The 22,190-nt window shown below is 32.3% G+C and overlaps 3 protein-coding genes across 5 annotated transcripts; 1 reads left to right on the top strand and 2 right to left on the bottom strand.

Annotated features, from left to right (window-relative positions):
- Positions 1 to 295: 295 nt before the first annotated feature.
- LOC103828789 (uncharacterized protein At4g15970-like) lies at positions 296 to 8,045 on the bottom strand. 2 transcript variants are annotated; one of them, XM_009104425.3, is made up of 3 exons: positions 6,919 to 8,045; positions 6,262 to 6,642; positions 296 to 6,093 (listed from the first exon to the last, which is right to left on the bottom strand). In XM_009104425.3, exons 1-3 carry the CDS (start codon positions 7,165 to 7,167, stop codon positions 5,587 to 5,589), a joined length of 1,137 nt encoding a protein of 378 aa, XP_009102673.1. In that variant the 5' UTR covers positions 7,168 to 8,045; the 3' UTR covers positions 296 to 5,586. The 2 variants fall into 2 exon arrangements, with proteins under 2 accessions (XP_009102673.1, XP_009102674.1); XM_009104426.3 differs by having other exon boundaries at positions 6,262 to 6,636.
- A 2,617-nt stretch (positions 8,046 to 10,662) lies between these two features.
- LOC108868990 lies at positions 10,663 to 11,924 on the top strand. Its single transcript, XM_018652885.1, has 2 exons — positions 10,663 to 11,261; positions 11,372 to 11,924. The coding sequence occupies exons 1-2, from the start codon at positions 10,663 to 10,665 to the stop codon at positions 11,922 to 11,924; spliced, it is 1,152 nt and encodes a 383-aa protein (XP_018508401.1).
- Positions 11,925 to 13,614: 1,690 nt separating this feature from the next.
- Positions 13,615 to 19,695, bottom strand: LOC103828893 (uncharacterized protein At4g15970-like). 2 transcript variants are annotated; one of them, XM_018652965.2, is made up of 4 exons: positions 15,683 to 19,695; positions 14,796 to 15,173; positions 14,181 to 14,359; positions 13,615 to 13,869 (listed from the first exon to the last, which is right to left on the bottom strand). In XM_018652965.2, coding segments are annotated over exons 1-4 (813 nt in total). In that variant the 5' UTR covers positions 15,938 to 19,695; the 3' UTR covers positions 13,615 to 13,868. The 2 variants fall into 2 exon arrangements, with proteins under 2 accessions (XP_018508481.1, XP_018508480.1); XM_018652964.2 differs by having other exon boundaries at positions 13,615 to 14,359.
- Between the last annotated feature and the right edge of the window lie 2,495 nt (positions 19,696 to 22,190).

Raw genomic sequence — 22,190 nt, 5'->3', positions numbered from 1 at the left:
TGATAAAAAAACAAAATTAGTTGATGTGATTTGGTGTTAGTTTATTTCTCTTATTGGCAATTTATTACAATGATCTTTTACTTTTAGTTTATTTTGAATTTGAAGTTAATTTATTATTCAAATTAGATATTTAAATATTTGTGAATTTTATATCTTGATTTTTTTAGATGTCATAACTCTTACTTTGTTACAGAAAATTTTAAATAGTCTAAACTACTTTTTTTTTTATATTTTGCATGTCAAATGAAAATAAAAATATAAAAACTAAAGTTAAGTATTTCTTAAATACTTTTTTAACATAAAGTGTATATATATCCAAACTATTATTTTATGTTTTAAAAAACATTTAGAAAATATTAAACTTTAGTTTTTATATATTTATTTTCGTAGCTAATATATTATTATATAATAAAATTAATTCATTTATTAACCCGCGGTTCACCCGCGGTCGATCCAGTGATCCAGCGATCCGGTAAGTCGTCCGGTTCAGTGTCCGGGTCGGGTTTAAAAACATTGGCTGCTGGTTATCCAACTACGCTCACAGATGATACATGATCACTAGAAGATAAGCTAAAGCTGTTTTTCAAAATTACAAATAATGATATGTTAATGGAGGAAAGTAGACAACTGCCCTTTGGTTTATGTGGAAATTTTGGAAAAGCAGGAACGAGTTACTATTTCGGAAGATAAATATTCCGGAAGCTATAATCAGAGCCGTGCTCACCTTATCAATTTTGGGGCATTGACCCCAGACTCCCTATCACATTAGTACATTTTGAGGCCTCTATATTCATAACTCATATAATCAATATATGATAATATGATAAAAACTATAATTATCTCTTAATATTTTTTAATAATATGACTATTTCTGCTTAGTTGTTGTGAATATTAATTTTATTATATATTTTTTATTTTGAATGTGGAAAACATTTTCCTACGTATAATTTGAGTTTGTATATACAATTTTCAGTTGTAACCAAAAATATAACTTTTACCTTAATTTTCATAAGATTAATTTTTCTTAAAAATAATTTTAAAATATAAGATAAGAAAACAATTTATTTTCTGGTTTGTATTAAAAAAAATTAATATGCATATTTGATATAAAATAAATTATTTTTGTTCTAAGCTCCTAATAACCTTCGCACGGCACTGGCTATAATTTAAATAGAGCAAAGGCATATGTTATGGAATGGTTTGCATCTTTTCCAGATTTGTCTTGAAGTCCAACTAGACAATGATCTCATAATAGAGAAATTTCAGCTTGGTCTCCTCCACCGATAGGATGGGTCAAATATAACTATGATGCCTCTCATTTTCAGGTCATCATAACTCTGGTATGGGTTGGGTGATATGAAGTAGTAACGGCATCGTTCTCGGATCAGGAATGGGTGTTTTTAAAGGCCGTCCAACAGTCGAAGAATCAAAATTTACAGTTTTGATCTGGGCAATGCAAGCTTCATGGTCATTGGAATACACTAATCTGATTTTTGAAGGAGATAATGCTATTATAAATAATAGTATTCAGAACAAGAATTTCCAGCCTCGATTTCATTTCTACCTATCTACCGTTTTTTTTAGATAGTAATGTTTGTTAACTGCAGATTTCAACATACCAAGAGAAATAATAATAGAGCAGCATATTCTTTAGCTAGAAAGTCTTTCTCTTTAAGTACTCAGTGGAGATTGTTCCATGAATTTCCTCAATTTTTGGAGGCTATCGTAAACAATGATAATAATTAATAAAAGTATTTGGTCGTTACTTTACGTATAAAATAAAATAAATTAAGAATTGAAAAATATTAAGATTGAACAATTTGGTAAATTTATTTATACATAAGTGTATTTTTCCAAAAATTTAAACAATGGTGTAGTTTTCAAATTACTCTTATTTGAGTGTATTTCTCCAAATTTTTCCATCCAATTATTAGTTTATGAACTTTGTTAATCTTTAATAGCTGAGAAAAGTACTATTTTATAGCGTTATTTGCCAAATAACCAAAAAAAAAAGATACAAAATTTGTAGAAAGGAGGGAGAGAGATAGGAAAAAACTAAGAGAGAAGAGATGATTTCGGATAGTTAATTAGTATATTTGTTTTTTTTAGTCATTTAGCCTAATTTCCCTAATTTTATTTTGAACAAAAATTCAGAATAATGTGAACCATAACAACTAAACATTTAATAATGATACTCCAAGTAAAATTAGATTCCAGTCTTTCACAGGATACTAATTCGGTGCTTTGCACATAAATATATGATTTAAAATAGTTTTATTTATAAAAAATTTAAATTAAATTTATCGATTTCAAAATAAAATAAAATCATTCTATAAAAAATAAAATAAAATAATAATTTATTTATTTTCTAAATATTTAATTTAACTTTTGACTATTAAGTTTTACTTAAAACTAAATACTTTTTTTAATGCTGACAAGAAAAAGTAAAAATAAAATTCTTTAATAATTTTTTTTTAATTTATAATTTTGAGTAGATTTTATTTTATATCTTTGTTTGTTAAAATATATTGAACGATTAATCCTATTTATTATATTTAATAAACTAAGTGTCAATCATACAACAAATGCATAATCTAGAATTCAATAAATTGAAAACTCGATTAATCATGTATTACACTAATTAATAGACCTAAGCATAACTTAATATATTTAACTATTAAATATTCATAAATTTTGACTTTTTATCAAAAGTTTTGTTTTGAATTTGTTACAATTAAATAATTTAATAGAATATAAATAATTATATTTTGAATATAGTATTTTCTATGTGTGACAAAGGAAACAATCTAGGTTAGGTCTGTTGGTAGGAAGAAAAAGTTCGCTCATAATTATTTTCTGGTCATCTAGGACTAAGATGAAGTATTTTTTTATCACTTTTTATCTTTATTTATTTTTAAATCATCAAATCTTTATCAACCATGATTTAGCTTTAGTTTTAAAATTTAAAACCTGCATCAAAACTCTACTAATTTTTGTCAATCATTATTAAGCTTTATTTCTAAAGCTACAGCATAAAAATTAAAAAAAACAAAATTTGTGCAAATTAGGCCAAAATCATACATCTTTATTATTTAGGTTGTGGAATCTATAAAATAAAAAAATAATCATGTATAATATCAAAAACGGTCGAAAGACGTCGTTTGATTTTTCTTAACCAAATAAATATCGGTTAAGTAAAAGTTAATGTTGACTAAAGTTATACTTTATGCTAAAATGGATTTTTCTTGGATTCACCCTGTAGGTTTAAAATATAAAGGGTGAACCAGGTTCACCAACCAACAATATTTTGTTACTGTATATTTAGTTAAAAAAAAAATAGTAGTAGCTGCCAAAAAAGAATTTTTTTTAACAGTGTTAACGCCGTTTTTTTAACAGTGTTAATACCGTCAGAAAAACACTAGACCCTAAATCTTAAATATTAAATCCTTGGGTAAATTCTAAACCCTTAGATAAATCTTAAATATTAAATTCTAAACAATAAGAACTAAATCATAAACACTACACCGTGAACGCCATCAACAAAACTCTAGGGTTTACAATTAACCTAAGAATTTAAGGTTTATCCAAAAGTTTGATGTTTAGTGGTTAGGGTTTAGTGTTTTTCTGACGGCATTATCAAAGTAAACAAATATTTTTTTTGTAGCTACCACTATTTTTTATTTATTTTTACCTTTTTTTTTTGTTTTGTAAACATAATATGACTTGACAAATTTTTATTATTATTTTTCTTCAAAACTGAATATAAGGTGACAAACTATTATTGGTTGGTAAACTTACAAGTTTATCATAGGGAGTGAATTTAAGAAATACTCTTTTAAAATATTCACAGTCAACATAACTGCAACAAAATCTCAGAAAAAAAATATATTATATATATACACATCAATAATTTATAGTTACAGTGATCAAATCACTTTATTATAACTTTTGCAACTAAATTTCTCAGCCCAACTAACCCATCCACTCTCTCGGATGTAAAATGGAATCTTGGAAAAAATGTAACCGGAGAAAACCATACCAAATTTCTCAATATTTTCCACACCGGAACTGGAATATATTGAGACTAACTTGTAGCGCTAGCTAATCTTAATAAACTATAAGGAAAAACTAGGTGGGATGAAACTGAAGTATGATAGTGATGGCAATACCTTGGAGTTGCATGTGTGGGTTCTAGAAGATGTTAAGAAACAATTAAGAATGGTCGAAATATACATTCTACACTTTGTGGGATGATAAAATCGTTAATCTCCTCGGTGTTTCCGTCGCTGGAGTGACCACTATGGGTCATATTGTGTTGTCGATGAACTATACATCTAGAAAATCTAGACCGTTTTATGTTTTCTATTTCAATCTAGAAAGGAACACTTTCCAAAGAGTTCAAATCCAAGGTCTTGGAGGATACTATGATGAGAACCGTCATAGAGTTTATACCTTTGTAGACCATGTAGATGATCTTAATGTTAACGATGCAAAGTACCTGTACCTCAAGTCAAGCCGAGACCTAAATATCATTAGGGAAAGGCAAAAACGATCAAAAACAAAGTCTCTGACTCTGAAACTCCGTAAAAGGCAGAAAAAATCTGCAATTTAGCTTAGCTAACCTAGAGTGAGGATAGGTGGTGATTTGGTAGTTTGGCTGTGAGAGTGTGAGTATGACTTCTCATTTGAAGGTTTCGTCTGATCTTTATTAAGCTTTTGGCTTAAGCACTTTGTTATCTCTGATTATCTTGTTCAATAATTGGGGTGTCACAGAACTCCTCTTTTCGTATGTTTAAGTTTAAAGGCTCTTGTAAGACCTCTTATAGTATTCTTGTATCTTTGTTTTTTCTGCTTTGACTTTTTTTCTTTTACTGTTTACCATCTGTGGCTTATATATAACTAAAATCTTTAGCCAAAACTCACCTTAGCATTAGCTCAGATCATAGCAAACTTCACCGGTTGCAGTAACTTCAACATACAGCCTATAGAAATTGACAAGAATCACATCAAATTTTAAATTATGGACATTTGAGTGTAAGGGGTATGCATCACTGAAGCTTTTAGTACTTAACCATCTGAATTGGTTTAATGTCTCATAGTCTGATTTGATGTTATGTTTGAGAAATTCATGTTTTATTGACAAAAATATGTTTTGTAATCAGCCTAGTAGTAAACTGATAAACTAGATGGATAAATTAGGCGGGTATAGGCTGTATAAAAATTACCCTCTTGATCAACGTTATACGGGCTTGTCTATATATGTGGGTTATAAAGTGTTGAAATCCAAGGTTTGGAGCATACCATGGAGAGTTTGATAAGTGTAGTGAACTTAAAGTTTTTTTAAGACTATGTAGAGGATCTCAACTTTATGAAATTGAGTATAGCTAGCTAGATAGTATCTAGTTTGCCTGTGATGTGACATGTGTTTCTTTGTGAGCTATTGGCGTATCATTCTTTCAGGTGTTTCGTCTATATGCTCTAATTCACGTTACTTGAAAGCAAAATAATGTTTTATCCTACATTACGGGTATTCATAAAACTCGTTGGCTATTTTGATTTACTTTCAACAACGTCAAGAAAAATAAATTAACCACGCTCTTTATTATACTGCCGCCTTAGACTTCTCCAGCAATTCATCGGCTGACGAAACTCCCTTGCCCGGTCTCCATTGGAAAAATAAGCCGTCCAGTCGTCAAGAACTTGTCTTAAATCTTTTATCTTATTATCCTGTCCAATGCAACAATTCCCATGCATTACACAAACTTTGGTAATATCCCAGTTTCGTTGGCAGAAATTTCCGACATGTGTCGTGTCTAGAAACCTCATTTTGAGTCCGATTTTGTTGAGATATTTATTGCCTTTGATCTTGTTAATTACGTCCTGCTCGTTATTGCCAGGGTATCTTAGTCTGGACTCATACCAATAGTTGTAGAACTCGATTGTTCTGTGGTTCGCCACGACAAATTTGAATCCTCCATCGGCATAATTGCGGGTATCGCTAGAATTTCCGTTGAAGCGGTCGCAAGCGATTTGAAAATCTACATCCGGAATTAATCGAGGAAATGGATCTCGAAGCCACACTGTATCCATGTCCTAAAGAAAATTTATACCGGAAGATATTATATAAGAAAACAATCATAAGGGTGGTATATTAAAAACCAAAGAAGCAACATAACCAAGTTAGTTTATAACCCTGTAGCTTTTGTTACTAAAATAACCGAGAATATATCAAAAACGCATTTGATTAGGTTAGAGAGGTACCGTGAAGAGGAAGTTATATCCGAGCTTAAGCAAAGAACCCAAGAACTCGGTTCGGCGCCACATCATCTCGAGATAATCCCCCACCGTGAACAGCCTCTCGCCTGAGAAATCAATGCCGGTAGTCCTCAGCAAGAAACAACGGTGAGGAAAGACCTCCACGCAATGTGAGTAAGCTCTCTCGTCCAAACACACCACGAGCACGTGACGGAGCAACTTCTCTGTGCCATCACCGACTTGAAAGCCCTCGAGAAACACATCAAATGTTGAGTTTAGATCCGCATAAGCCTGATTCATCATCGTCACTATCACGGTCTTCTCCGCCATCGATGCTTCCCTTAGAATTCTTTCCAAATTTTTACTATCTTCTGCCTCAAACTGTCCCTAATAATAATATTATATACACATCCAACTGTTACTATCTGACGACCCATTGAAAATGCTAAGTATGATCCATATTCTATACAAAACTTCTAAATTTGTATAATGCAGGCAACTCATTCGTACGATAACTTCAAACATAAACATGAAACTAGGTTACTTACGACGTTATCAGCGATGGTAGAAGTTTGTATAATGTCAATGTGGCAACATATGACGTTAATCAGAACATGGTTTAGATAATATGGTAATCCATTAGAACATGAAATTGTTACTAACGTTATCATTGTTGTTAGAATTTTTTTTGTCTGAGATCAGAGGCGGAACAAACGCATAAAAGCTGGAAGACTGCGGGAGCGGTAGAGGCTGTGGCTGAGCAAGTGAAGCAAAATGATAGACAACTAGAGACAGGAAAAATATTAAAACAAATAAAACAACCCATTTAAGCCCTCTACACTTCGTTTGAAGCTGCAGCGGCGTCTGTTTCATCGGCCTAGAGCTCGCCGCTATTTTCTTAGAGGTGATCATGTTTTAATGTCTATATAAATATAGTCATATAAGTTAAATCTACATCTCTCTCCCTCTCACATGCATCTGTGTTATCTTATAGCCTGATTGGCATTGTCGTGTGTCAAATGTCACAATGTATATTCAATCCTACATTGTTTGTTACGTTTGTGTCTCTATATGCATTAAAGATGTTAGAATAAATAGTCTAGTGAAAAAGATGCGTCTCTATACGTTCTCAAACTATTTTGGGGAAATTTCAATTGATGTATAATAATTTATGTGGCCAAGTGATTGCATCTTTGAAAATAATATTTTGTGACTGGCCTATAAAAGTAGATCAATGCCAATAATGCAATCAGAGTTAGATTAGTTGTTTTTTTCTATAAACAATTTCATGTATAAACATACACTAGATGATAACCTCCGTGCATGTGCAGGGTGAGATTTTATATAATGTGTTTATTAAATGGTTTTAACACTTTCCAACACTACATTATCGATTATAAAATGACGAATACAAATGTTGATTTTTTTAATATATCATCGTTGTTGAAGAGTTAATATATTACATTTCATTTTAATTATTTTTAAGACGTCATATGCACAAAAAGAAATTAAGTTTTGTGGATGACATAAATCACTAAAACCAAATAGGCAACATCGACTATATAATGAAGAAAGGTGATTAGGTTTTATGCTCTCGATTTGTTTACTATTGACTTTCCATAAGTGATTTCATTTTCTATATCTATAAAATTGTTATTTCGTTATCGTCTTTGTTCATTGATATGAGTTAACTTTTCTTTAAAACTTCTTCTATGAATCCGGTGAATTACATAAATGTCAATTTAAAAAATGGACATCTATGAAAAATTAGTTTCACTCCAGATACATATCTAAAAATCAAAATTTTGAAAAACAATTTCCGGCAAACTATACTAACAGGTTAGTGTTTAAATATAATATATCAAGCTGTTATAAGTGCAAACTCAAAATATAAATGTCTGTCTAATATATATTCACCGGTTCGGTCTAAAAATCATCTACTTGTAGAACAACAAAACAAATTACTTATTTTACCAGTTTCGGTAATATTCGAACCCAAATGGATATCCGAAGATAACCAAACATAAATATACTTAACCATATATTTCTAGTTTACTTTTTTTATTTTATTCAAAATATTTATATTAATGATGCTTATTGCTCAAAATTAGATAATATACATATAATTATGAACAAAATAATTCCTGAAGATAAATCACCTCATCTTCCACATCTTTAAGATCATCTTTCATCTCAGATTCTTTCTTCAATGCTGCAGCAGCTTCTTCCATTGCCCTTTTCACCAAATTACCCAACCTGTTCATTTCTTTCCCCATTGAAGAAACCTCTTCATCAAACTTCTTCACGTGGTTCACCAAACCGGCTTCTCTCATCTCCCAATCCACCATTGAGCTCTCAAACTGTTTCTTGGTTATTTCCACCTCGTGAAGTGTCTTCTCGTACTTCAAGTTTGTTGATTTGATGACCAGCTTCAGATCTTCTATATGTGTCTCATAGTCCTGACAACCTAGGCTCAACAACGTTTCTTTCAACTTGCTTGCTTCTTGGTGCAATGCTGAAGCTAAACTTTGCATAGCTATCTCACTCTTCTCCTCTTCCTCTTTCGACCTCTCCAGCTCTGACAAGATCTTATTCTTCTCTTCCGATAGCATTTGTTCTCTCTTTAAACTATGTTTCTTCTCCTCCTTGACAGTTTCAAGCTCAGTCTTCAGTTTCTTTGCCTCTTTCTCAACCTTAGATAATAACTCTTCCGCAGTCTCCAGCAGCTGTTCTGATTTCTCAAGATCAGTTCTGATTTCTCAAGATCCTGACTCCCCTCAAATGATCCAACCATTTTGCTGGAGAACACCAACGATCCGAGCTTTACACAGGAAACCAGCAGCTTCATGGGTCTTGACTGAAAAAATTGAGGAGACATTAGTTGGGACTTATTTTAAGTCAAATAGTTTGCGGAAAATAGTATTAGTAACCTGGTCATTTGAATTGGAGAAGTACACGTGAAGGTCTCCAATTGGCACATGTTCCTTGTTCTAAATCCCCTCCATTGTCTCAAGCACGTGTTAAAGCTTCTCATGCTGCAACTCCTAAGCTGCGGTTGAAACACATATTTTATAAAGCGTTACAGAAACTATTAAACATTAGTTTTCGTACATATGGGAGTAGAGCTGTTGCCAAAGAGGAACTTTGAAGAACGTACGCTGATGTAAGACTATTTCACTGTACAAGCTTAACCCACCTGGCCCAATGATAGATCCAGGCAATAGATACCCAGTAATGACCTTCCATATAAGTATTCTAGATAATAAATAGTGCTGTAACAGGCCGATCATTCAAGTGCCAAAATAATCGTCCGGAAAGAAGTTCCCTACATTAGCGTAAGGTAAATTCTTACAAAATATACCGAACCAAGAACTTCCTAACTAATAAAGCTATACTTACCTTAATCTAGCTGCAGTACAGGGTACTTGGATTTTTGACTGGACATGGTAAAACCGTTGTCCTGGATTGACTTTTACAAACGGATGCATAATAAAATTATATTCTTGAGTAATATACAATTCAAACGTTTGAGACTATATAACCTTACCTTCATTATGAAGTGTCTTCATATCTATTAGTCTTGGAGTGTCTTCTACGCCATTCTTGATGAATTAAAGGTCCCACGGAAAGGAAACTCAGATAGAATGAATAAGATTTGGTTCTCGACTCAGCCCTAACTATTTTTAGGGATCCCTCTGTTTTGTGTTTTTGAAGGGCTTGAGATTTTGATGTAAAGAGTAAAGAGGGGGAGATCGAGAGCTAGGTTGCACGGGTACTCCAACTTGGTGCCGTCTCACGTACCGGGTTCGTCGGGGGACGGGGACGTCTCGGGTATGCATAGGAAACGTCCCCAATATGTGTGAGGTGAACCCGGGACGTCAAGAATAGTCGGGTACGGGCTTGGGCAGAGAAGGAGACGTTCCGGAAACGTTTTTGCAGAAAAATAGACGTATCCATGAATTTTTGTGTTATAAGAAGTGTAAAAAATTAAACCATATATGTTATAAATGTTTAATGTGTTTATTCTATTAATTTTGAAAAGATCAGAAGTTGTAATTAAAAAAAATAATAGTCTATGTCTCTTCGATTCTTCCACTCTCAGTCTCTTGCACTTCCATCTTCTTCTTTCTCTTTGAAACTAAAGGATCCCGACCATTCTCTCTCTGCTGATATATCAGCAACAGAACACATAAGCACTTTCCTTCCCTTCTTGTCTCTTTGTTGTTTATATCTCAAGCAACAAAACACGTAAGCATTTTCTTTACCTTCTTCTTGTAATCTTTTTTTTTTTTTTGAAACACCTTCTTGTAATTCATATACAATGTTTCTGTGTTTTTTATAAAAAGATGTGACTGTCAGTTTATAAATCTATCATATGTTTTCTGTGATTTCCTGTAAATAAAGAAGATGAATTCTCAAACTGAAATTGGTGGTAGTAGCTCTGGTGAAAAAGAAGAAGAAAAAGAAGAAAAAGAAAAAGAAGAACCACCACTATGGAATTATGTAACTAAGCTGGAGAAGCTAGGAGCAACAGGAGGAACATGGAGATTTAAGTGCAGTTTTTGTGATGAGGTTCGACAAGGATCATATTCTAGAGTCAAAGCGCATTTACTTGCACTGAAAGGGCAGGGGATTTCGATCTGTAGAAGATCAACAATGACTGACAAGCTTGAAATGCCGAAGTTGGAAAATGAATTTGAGCTGAAGAAATCTTTGTCGGGACGTAGAGCAGTTCCATTACCGTGTGAATCTGTTTCTAAGAAGAGGAAATCTTGTATTTCACCAATTGTTGCATCATTTGGTATTCAAGCTAGAGATCAGTTGGATCAAGAAATTGCAAGGATGTTTTATACAGGAGGTGTGCCATTCAATCTTGCAAGAAATCCTAGCTATCATTGGTCTTATCAGTTTGCTGCTGCCAGCAAACTTGATGGGTATGTGCCTCCAAGTTATAATAAACTCCGAACAACTTTGTTGCAGCAAGAGAAGAGCAATGTTGAGAAGTTGTTAGTGCCACTGAAATCGACATGGAAGGAAAAAGGGTGACGATTGTGAGTGATGGTTGGAGCGATCCTGTAAGAAAGCCTCTGATTAATTTCCTAGCTACTTTTGGAAGTGGTCCTATGTTTCTCAAGGCTGAGAATTGTTTCGGGGAGGTAAAAGATAAATTCTTCATTGCTAAATTGTTGGAAGAAGTTATTCATCAAGTGGGTGATCAAAATGTTGTACAAGTCATCACTGATAATGCTTCAAATTGTAAGGCTGCTGGAGACCTTATTGAGGGGAGGTTTCCTCACATCTATTGGACATCATGTGTTGTTCATACTCTCAATCTCGCTCTGAAAAATATTTGTGCAGCAAGGAATGTGGAAACAAATCAAGAAACATATGAGAAGTGTAATTGGATTACTGACATTCATGGAGATGCCCTTGCAATAAAAAACTTCATCATGAACCACAACATGAGACTAGCCATTTTTGGTAAGTTCTCTCCGCTGAGACTACACGTTCGGGACCGGGACGGGGACGATGAACCATTGCTCACAGCTGCTATAAATATCATGTTTCAGTTAAACTCTTCATCTCCCTTATCACTTGACCCCCCCTGTCTCCACTTCGATGATGATCTATCTGTTACTCTGTCAAACGTTACAATGAGTACGCCGTGAACTTCCAACTCTTTACCTGTCTCCATTTTTGGAAGTTCACGGCATACTCATTGTAACGTTTGACAGAGTAACAGATAGATCATCATCGAAGTGGAGACAGGGGGGTCAAGAGATAAGGGAGATGAAGAGTTTAACTGAAACATGATATTTATAGCAGCTGTGAGCAATGGTTCATCGTCCCAGGGGAGACTGAATTTTACCTAGTCGCCTAAACAGTTAATGGCTGATATAATTTTAATATGGGCTTCGGAGTCCATTAGTTGGGCTTCGGAGTCCATTAGTGGCCTAACAATTATAGGAACACAAGGCCTTCATTGGTAGAGCATTAGCATTACGCTCTACATTATCCAATCGACAATTATTAGAAAAGCATTTATAGAAGCATTTACAAAGCATTATAATTTATAAAATTAACAAAAATACATAATTAATTTAATTATTTTATTTAATAATGTCATAAAATTATTTTATATCCAGAAAATAAAATTTTCATTTCTAAAATTATTTTACAATAATAATATTTTTTTGAATAGTATTTCACATTTTAAATATAATATAATTTATATAATTTAATTTCTATAATTTAGTTTATTTTCAGTGTGAAAAATTATTTTTAAAAATAGATTTTTTAATTATAAAATTTATTTTAAAATATATTTTTTTGATATAAATATAATTTTTAAATTATTAAATAAAATAAATTAATTATATATCTTTTTAATTTTATATGTTAATATATTTATGTATATATATATATATATTAGAAATATATTCATTAAAATAAATATATTATATATTATATACTAATTTTTGTAATAATATTAAATAGCATATTCATACTGTTTTACCAATCATCTTATTAAACAGTTTAGTAAAATCATACAACTCATGTATACTGCTTCTATTGTATATTGTTACTGTTAATGACAATGTTCTACCAATCAAAGCCTAAATCGATGATAGAACATACTAAACCGACGATATGACAAATTGATTTGGTTTTATGGGTCCCTCATTAAATGAGAGAGTTGCTGGCGTGGATATGTTTAGGAGAGAGCAAAAACTCTCTCATTATCATATAGATTATGTATTAATTGCAATTATACCCCTTTATATAAGCATGTGTAATGATTTTGTTTTTTCTTTATTTTCTTTTTATTTTGTTGTAAAATATTTTTCCTTCTATTCTTATTTATCTTCTAGTTTCTTTAAAAAAATTATTCAAATTTATAAAATAGTCACAAAATATAGATTTGTTTCTATTTATGATGTGTTTTTAAAATTCTAAAATGAATATATATTTTTATAACATTTGATATATCATGTTAGATTAAGAAAATCAAATTATAAATTCTATACTATATCGTAAATTCATATAATATAACATAACTTCTATTTCAAATGATACCCCATACTTAAGCATATAGTTTAAAGAATTCAACATGAATTGATTTGTCTAGAGTTTTAACTCAACCAAAACTCTAGACCTTCTCTCATAATTTTTTATATTTTCGTTTTGTTTCTCCTCGAAAAACCAATATGTAATTGGTTATAATATATTGTAAAAACGATATAATATTCTATTTTAATGACACAATATAGTTTGTTACCATACTTCATTCTCTTCATTGTTCTTCTTCACACCTTACTCCTCTTTTTCGTTTTCCTCACATCTCTCCTTTTTTTCCTCTTTTTCTTGCATTTGTTTTCTTAACTCCTCATTCTTCACATTATCTTCCACTAACTGTTCTTTGAGTCATATCTTTTTTTTTTATCATCGTCCTCCTCCTCTTCCCCCTCTTCTTTCCCATCTTCTTCATTTTCCTCATTCGGTGCCAACTCTAACAATTCTTTGTGTATGTCTTTCTTGATGTTAACTCACCAATTGTTCGTGTATGTCTTAAACCCGGCAGGTAAATTTGGCTTCGATGGTTGAAAGCAATTTCTAAAGCAAAGCGTCGAAAAAGATGAAAGTATAACAAAAAATGTATGAATATAGCATGTCTAACAAATGTAGTATATCATAATCATACAGCGCATTTGCTAAACGTTCATGCGCCTAAAATGAGAAAGTGGTATGTTTTTATGTGAATTGTCATATCAAACCTCTTACTTTATTACATGGTCATTCATTCATTTGCTTAATATTTTTTCAATATGGTTATGCTACTAATTCACCTTTTTAAGAACGTATCTATCTATTTATTGAAAATGAAAAAAAAATGTTTTTGGTGGAACCTTAATCTTGATGCATACCAATAACTGTAAAACGCGATTGTTCTACAATTTGACACGACGAAGTTGAAGCCTCCGTTGGCTCCGTTACGTAAGTCGCTGGAGTTTCCATTGAAGTTGTAGTAATCTCCAGCAACTTGGAAATCTACTTCAGCTAATAATCGAGGGAATGGATCACGAAGCCATATTGTATCCATGTCCTATTTTTCAAAACATTTAAATGTGATAAAAATAAACCAGTTGTAAATATGCAAATATACATGCATTTCATAACATTACGTTTTAACCTTTTTTTTTGTTAATTATATTATTTTGACCTTTTTTGTTGACTATACTATGTTTTGACCTTCGATTGTTTTCTTTTGTTTCACTTTTACTATAATGTTAATATTATTTTTGGGTTATAAGCTAAAATGACGTTTAAATTTTCATTTGGTTAAATGTAAAGTAAACAAAAACAAAAGAAAAAAATCACAAAAATTTCAAACAATATTAGAAAATGATAAGACATTTTTAACAAAAATAAATTCTGAATATTTCTTAAGAAAAAGTATATTCTAATTGGGATTTATTTATTTCTGTTTGCGTTAATAGACGAAAAAATTATTTGTATGAATGAATGAGGTAAGAAAATACCGTGAAGAGGAAGTTATATCCGAGCTTAAGCAAAGAACCCAAGAACTCGGTTCGAAGCCACATCATCTTGAGATAATCCGGCGCCATGTACAGTTTCTCACCGGAGAAATCAACTCCGGTAGTCTTTAGCAAGAAGCAACGGCGAGGATGTATATGGTTGCACCGTGAATAAGCCTCATCGTCCAAACACACCACCACCACATGACGGAGCAGCTTCTCCGTTCCTTCCCCAGCGTGGAAGCCTTCAAAAAACACGTCGAAACTCGAATTCGGTTCTGCCCAAGCCTGATTCATCATCACCACTATCACCGTCTTGTTTTCGATCATCGATGATTCTCTCAAGATTCTAGCCAAATCTCTCCCATCTTCTGCTTCCAACTATCAAGTCACCAAACATTAAACGCAAACGAACGTCTAATAAATCCGTGGAGGATTACCAAAAAAAAAAAAAAAATCCGTGGAGGATCTAATATATGATCAATATAATTGACAATATTTTTCCATTCAAATGGGACACTAATGATTCTAAATTAGATTAATGGGTGCATTAATTTGACTGGGAGATTAAAGTATGCAAATAGATTAACGGGTGCAGTAATTATAAATTTCCATTTTCTCAGATTTTTTCTTCTTTTTTTGCCAAAATGTGAATTTCACATTGAATGAGATTGTTTGTAAGGTGTTACAAAAGGTTATATAGAATCAACCAAGGCAAAAGAGTTCAAAAACAAGATCGAATCCAATTCATTTATCATTTTACCTTAATAATCAAAATTGAAATATTAGTGGGCGCATGCACCCCATTTCTCTCTTTGGATTCGACGGATATAAGTATAGACTCGCTTACATATGCAACTAATAATAATATATATGAAGAAATTACTAACCTTATCGGTGTTGTCTTTGGCAGCGATCAGAAGCGGCTGGAACGCGAAAATGTTTGAAAGTTGCGGCAGGGGTAGTACTGTGATACGAGACGCCGAATGGTAGATAAGTGGAGAGAGAAAGACTGTAAAAGTGAAGAAATAAACAGTCTTCCTCACGTCTATCAGTTGATGTAGGTGCCGTTGTTTCTGCGTCTGCGACTCTCGATCCCCGACCTTAACGTGGCCTGAGCCGGTCGCCATTTTCCTTGTGATCATATTTTAATCATCAGTCAAATTTATTTCTTTGTATGGTTATAATTGTTTGCAGATTCATATCTATATTAAATTTTTTTTTTTTTGACAGCAAATCTATATTAAATTGAATAGTCTTATTGCTGTTTCTAAGAAATGGATGCGTATAATAGACCACCAACTTAATTACATTGTAATTTCAAAGGCAAGTAAGTGACTATCAAATTGTTGTCATGGCAACGTGCACTCATATCATGAATTTATTTGTGATTTTAACTAGATGGTTGACCCGTCTTGTTCCAAGAAAAATAGAAGTTGCCCCGTCTTTATATGCGACAAAAACGAATTGTATTTTCTCTTATAGTATCAGAGATAAAATTTAATTACTCAGAAAGGTAAAACTGTTTAAATATTAAACAAATATAATTAAAAGGTATTAGACTTTTTCTCTTCGTTTGTTAAACAGTAAACAATCAAACCTTACAGCAACCACCATGAAAAGTCAGTAAACAGAAAAATATTAATATTTTAATATAAATCAATTGTTTAGCTAAATTTTAATTAGAAAAACATAATTATATCAATCATAAAATGATAAGTGTCACATGAGTTTCTAATGAGGTCTTGAAGCTCTTACTTTAGAACTTCTTCTCTCTTCAATTTTTATTATTTTCAAATCTTTTATTATTAGATATCAATCTTAGAAACATTTATTGGAGGTGCTTTTGTATTAGTGTTACAAATGTACGTATGTCATGACTGTTTAACATGTGTAGAGTAAAAATAGTTGAAAACATATTTTGTTAGTTTAGAGCATTTCCGATGAAACACTATTTTTCTTCTATAATTTACTTTATTTTAAGAGTAATTTTATAATAGAGTTACTCTAAAATAAAATAAAATATAGAAAAAATAGTGCTCCATTGTAAATAGTATTATTTTGAATTTCATTCAGTTTACAAGAGTAAAATTGTTACATCTTTCTATATTTTATTTTATAATAGCATAACTGTATTATAGAATAAAACAATTAGAGCAAATTCAACTTTCTAATAGAGTCATTCTAAAATAAAATAAATTATAGAGAGAAAAATAGTGCTCCATTAAAGATGATTTACTCTGAATTTCAATCAATTAAGTGTAAAATGGTGAAAAAATCAGCCTACTCTTTTTAAGAAATAAAAATTGGAATAAATCTCTCCCTCTCCAACTTTTATCAAATTTTTAAAATTCTTTAGTTTCTTCTCTCTTTTCCACTTTTTCGCTTTTTTACTTTGTTACACATCAATCACACCCGTAAAGTTTTGAATAATGCAAAAAATACGGTTGCAAACAAGTGAACAACAACTAAACCACACCTAGCCTGTAATCCAATGAAATGCGCCATATATGCTTTTTGTTAATAATATGTATTCTATCATATTCAAACTTGGATGGTGACATAGACAAGTCAACTGACAATTTTTGGAGGGGGGCAAATTACACATTTACAAAAAAAAAGTTCAAAATGTAACTTTTAGTAAGAGAAAATAGTTAAAACTTATATTACAAAGAATTTGAAATTATCATGGGGCAATTGCCACCCTCTTGCTATACGTAGATTCGCCACGCTGACAACCATTATACTAAATAGTCAATATTTTATGCATGCGATTGAAGAAAAACTATTGTATAACTAAACTAATAGAGAAATCAACCATTCCTAGGTTTTTTCCATAGTTTGACACTATAATTACAACTAGGTATTGATCCGCGCACCCACGTATATTAGTTCTTACATTTTAATATATTGATATTTGTTTTGTATAATTAGTGTTATATATTTTAAATGTATCGTAATATAACTAATTGTATTCAAAAGACATAGACTGAATCGAGTAATTTGGTTATTAAGGTACAAATATTTGAACCCGTTCCAGAAACATTTGTTATTTAGATATTTTTAGGTTCTTATAAATTAGAACCGAACTCATCTAGACCGAGAAGGACCCAACTCAAAATCCACACATAAATTTATAATATTCAAAGGGAACCTAATTTCAAAAAAAAAAAATGATACCCAAAAAGAACAACTTGTACTTAAATGGATAGTCAATGTTCATGCCTAATTGATTTTATAAACCAATAAAAAAATATTTTTATGTGTTTGGCTAAATTAAGTGAAATAGAAAGAATTTTTTATTTAGTAAAATAATTATATAGAGTGAAAAATTAAGTGATAATAAATATAATACATTTTTATTATTTTTATTTAAATTATATTTATTCATAAATTCATGTCTTTGAATTATATTTTTAGCTACGTAATTTTTCACCGATTAAAACTAAAATTAAAAAAAAATAGATTTTAGTAAAACAAAAACCTAGTTATTTTATATTTTTAATTTTATAATTGGCACCAAGTTAATGTTAAAAACTAATAAAAAAAATATGCTATTATTACGGTAATATAATCAATGAAATTGTTTAACTGAGTGAAATGTAAAAAACAATTAATGTAATTATATTAATGAAATTTCTAAAAGGATATTATACTTCTTTTTATATTGTTCTACATGTTTCCAAAAAATTCTCATTTATACTGCTATCTATGTTTCCAAACAGTACCAAAATATACTTTAGTTTTAATAATATTGATTCTATGCCATTGAAAAAAATATTTTGAGATTATGATGGGACCCATTAAAATCGTTAAAACAAAGAAAACAAAAATGAAAAACTACATGAGACTCACCGAAAATATTTAACTCTAGAAAAAAGAAAAACAAATAGATCAACCTATAATTAATGTTGGCTGGAAAAAGAAAAATTAACTTACTATATTCACCTCTACTAATTAGATCAATAAGTATAAACAATACAAAATTATAAAATTCACTCCATCTAATTTTTAAACTCATAAAACAATTTCTATGAGTATAAATACATTTTTATATCATGTCCAACATAGAAGTATATTTTAAGTACATAAGAACAACAAAATTATAAATAGATTAGATTATCTTATATAAAATATATAATCTTATAATTAACAAAATTTGATCAAAATTTTAAAAATAAACAAATTTTTGTACTTTGAAAGCACGAGTCAAAATCTAGTATCTTAAATGAGAATGGACTTCGTATCATTTATTTTTCAATAACTTCAGTAACATTAATCATCTTCTATAAAGTGATATAAGTTGTAAGAGGATTCGTGTCTTTTAAATGGTATACATATTTTCATAACTAATTAATTTATCAATTTTTGTTTAATATGTTTTGTGGCAATATTTGTTATTATTATTTTCACATTGCTTCGTATATAAATATTAATAACTACTGTCTTTATTTTTACAAAGTTACCGATAATCGACCGATCGAGTAAGCAGAAGCAAAATGTACTTAATTAAACACACAAAAAACAATTTCTCAAAAAGCAAGGCTTTCACGAGGAACATTAAGATGTCACTATTTTCTCTACAAATCTTTCTAAGAAATGTATACACGTAATCAATGGCTATTATCTTGTAGAACCTTGCTTCCCTCCTGGCTCGTATCACTGTGTTCCCCATTATGTTCACCACTCCTGCGTCTCTACATCCCTGCAATTGCTTCATGAACATTTCGTGGTAATAGTTCTTTGAAGGCAAACGGAAGGAGGCGCTGTATCATTACATGGCAATCATGGCTTTTCAAGCCAGTAAACTTTCCTTCCTTTCTGTCGATACAGTTACGCAAATTAGATGCGTAACCGTCTGGAAATTCCACATCGTTTGAAATCCAATCAAAGAACGCATCCTTTCCCGCTGCATCAAGTCGGTATATGGGAAAAGGAGCCCTACCACTCTCATCAACATGAAGTTCTGAACGAGCACATATATCGACTAAATCCTGTCTTGACTTCAAATTATCCTTTGTTTTACCTTGAACATTAAGGATCGTGTTCATAAAATTGTCAAAAAAGTTCTTTCCAATATGCATGACATCTAAATTATGCCTTAGTAGATGATCCTCCCAGTATGGCAGATCCCAAAAAATACTTTTTTTGTGCCAGTTATGTAGGTTTCCAACACCATCTACCGGAAAATGCTCATGTCCACCGACGTCTGGCATCCTTTCTGCACCAAAATCTCTAAGTTGTGTCTTCAAATCTTTCCCACGAATTTCCGGAGGTGGACTGTCAAACATCCTCTTGTTCTTCATAAACAAATTCCTACTTCTACGATATGGATGATCTGGTGGTAGAAATCTCCTGTGACAGTCAAACCAACACGTTTTCCTTCCGTGTTTTAGTTGGAAAGCATCAGTGTTATCTTGACAATATGGACATGATAGCCTTCCATGCGTTGTCCATCCAGATAACATACCATATGCTGGAAAATCACTTATTGTCCACATTAGTACTGCCCGCATTTGAAAGTTTTCTTTATACGAAACATCGTATGTTTCAGCACCTTGAGCCCATAGTTGTTGCAACTCATATATTAGTGGCTGAAGAAACACATCAAGTGATCTCTTAGGATGCTCTGGTCCGGGAACGAGAATCGAGAGAAACAAAAACTCTCGTCGCAAGCACAAGTTTGGGGGTAGGTTGTATGGTGTAAGAATGACTGGCCATAGAGAATACTGTCTTCCACTCTTGCCAAACGGGCTGAAACCATCAGTACATAATCCAAGGTAGACATTTCTTCTCTCATACGCAAAGTCGGGATACTTTGATTGGAAATGCTTCCACGCTTTTGCATCTGAAGGATGTCTGATCTCACCATCTGTTGAGTGCTCCACATGCCATCTCATTGGTTGCGCTGTGCGTTCAGACAGATATAGCCTCTGCAACCTTTCCGTCAAAGGCAAATACCACATCCTTTTATATAGTACTGGAACTCTTCCACTCGTATCTTTATAACGAGGCTTCCCACAAAATTTGCATGAAACCCGCTGTTCATCCGCCCTCCAATAAATCATGCAGTTGTCTTTGCATACATCTATTACCTGATACGATAAACCAAGACCAGCTACGAGTTTCTGAACCTCGTAGTATGAGCCAGGAGCTACATTATCTTCGGGTAGAATACCTTTTACATAATCAGCAATCGCATCCACACAGTCTTCAGCCAAATTATAATCCGTCTTAATGCCCATCAATCTTGTAGCAGATGATAAAGCTGAATGACCATCTCTGCAACCTTCGTACAATGGTTGATTTCCAGCATCCAACATATCATAAAATCTCCTAGCTTCGGCATTGGGTAAATCTTCCCCTCTAAAATGATCATTTACCATCTGCTCAGTACCTACACCGTAATCTACATCCGTTCTAACTGGATCTTCTAATCTAACCGCTGGCTGAGGTTCGCTAGTACTACCATGTTCATAATCAGTTTCCCCATGATGATACCAAATTTTGTAACTTCGTGTAAACCCACTCAAATATAGATGAGTCCAAACATCCCACTGTTTAATAACTTTTTTATTTTTACAATTAGAGCAAGGACATCTTAACATACCTGTTTTTGCTTCCGGTTGTCGGTGAACTAACCCCATGAATTCGGTTATACCTTGTTGGTATTCTTCCGTAAGCAATCTCGTGTTCGGATCCAAATGAGGTCGATCGATCCAAGAACGAAAATAATTTGAAGAAGACATGTTTTTTATGAATCAAATTCGTGTGTAAAGAGAGTGAGAGGGAGGATGAAGATATGGAGTGAATGAAGAGGAAGAGGGGTGCTTGTATTTATAGTTGAAATCATGCCGACAGACCGAGGAAATTCCGACGGAATTCCGATGCAAACGGCTAGTTCGTCGGAATTTCCTCAGAATTTTTAAAATCCCCCAACGGCTCTCCAACGGCTCTCTAACGTCTATAATATTTCCTCGGAATTCATCGGTTTTTTCCGAGGAATACAATTTTCCTCAGTATTCCGTCGAAATATTCCGACGGAATGAATTTTCCTCGGAATTCCGTCGGTATATTCCGAGGAAATTCCGAAGAAACCAAATTTTGTGTTTCCTCGGAATTTCCTCGGAAACTCCTCGGTATATTCCGAGGAATTCATTTTCCGTCGGAACGTCCGTCAGAATACCGCTGTTTTCTTGTAGTGCTCGTCCCCTCTACTCATCTGGCTCGACTAAGTCATCGTGTTTCTTGTCCAGTTTGGCTACCCCCACAGGTGGTATAACTGACTCTTCAGAATAAAATGTATCCTACAACGTCGACAAGTACCCCAAAACCATCTTTGTACTGCTGCTGTTGGCTTCCGCAGATGTTGTAATCATTTTATTCTAAGCAACCTTC

The sequence above is a fragment of the Brassica rapa genome, chromosome A07 (genome assembly GCF_000309985.2).
Source record: "Brassica rapa cultivar Chiifu-401-42 chromosome A07, CAAS_Brap_v3.01, whole genome shotgun sequence".
NCBI lineage: Eukaryota > Viridiplantae > Streptophyta > Magnoliopsida > Brassicales > Brassicaceae > Brassica > Brassica rapa.
This window is presented reverse-complemented; position numbering and strand designations above follow the sequence as displayed.

Bases quoted from the DNA above. Each gene is read 5' to 3' on its own strand.
- LOC103828789 (XM_009104425.3), bottom strand. From the start codon at position 7,167: ATGATCACCTCTAAGAAAATAGCGGCGAGCTCTAGGCCGATGAAACAG. The intron at 6,643-6,918 runs GTTAGTAACAAT...TATTATTATTAG, and splicing joins ATTCTAACAACAATGATAAC to GGACAGTTTGAGGCAGAAGA. The intron at 6,094-6,261 runs GTACCTCTCTAA...AATTTTCTTTAG, and splicing joins GATATAACTTCCTCTTCACG to GACATGGATACAGTGTGGCT.
- LOC108868990 (XM_018652885.1), top strand. From the start codon at position 10,663: ATGAATTCTCAAACTGAAATTGGTGGTAGTAGCTCTGGTGAAAAAGAA. The intron at 11,262-11,371 runs GTTAGTGCCACT...TACTTTTGGAAG, and splicing joins AAGAGCAATGTTGAGAAGTT to TGGTCCTATGTTTCTCAAGG.
- LOC103828893 (XM_018652964.2), bottom strand. From the start codon at position 15,937: ATGATCACAAGGAAAATGGCGACCGGCTCAGGCCACGTTAAGGTCGGG. The intron at 15,174-15,682 runs GTTAGTAATTTC...GTGACTTGATAG, and splicing joins CCAAAGACAACACCGATAAG to TTGGAAGCAGAAGATGGGAG. The intron at 14,360-14,795 runs GTATTTTCTTAC...TTTGAAAAATAG, and splicing joins GATATAACTTCCTCTTCACG to GACATGGATACAATATGGCT.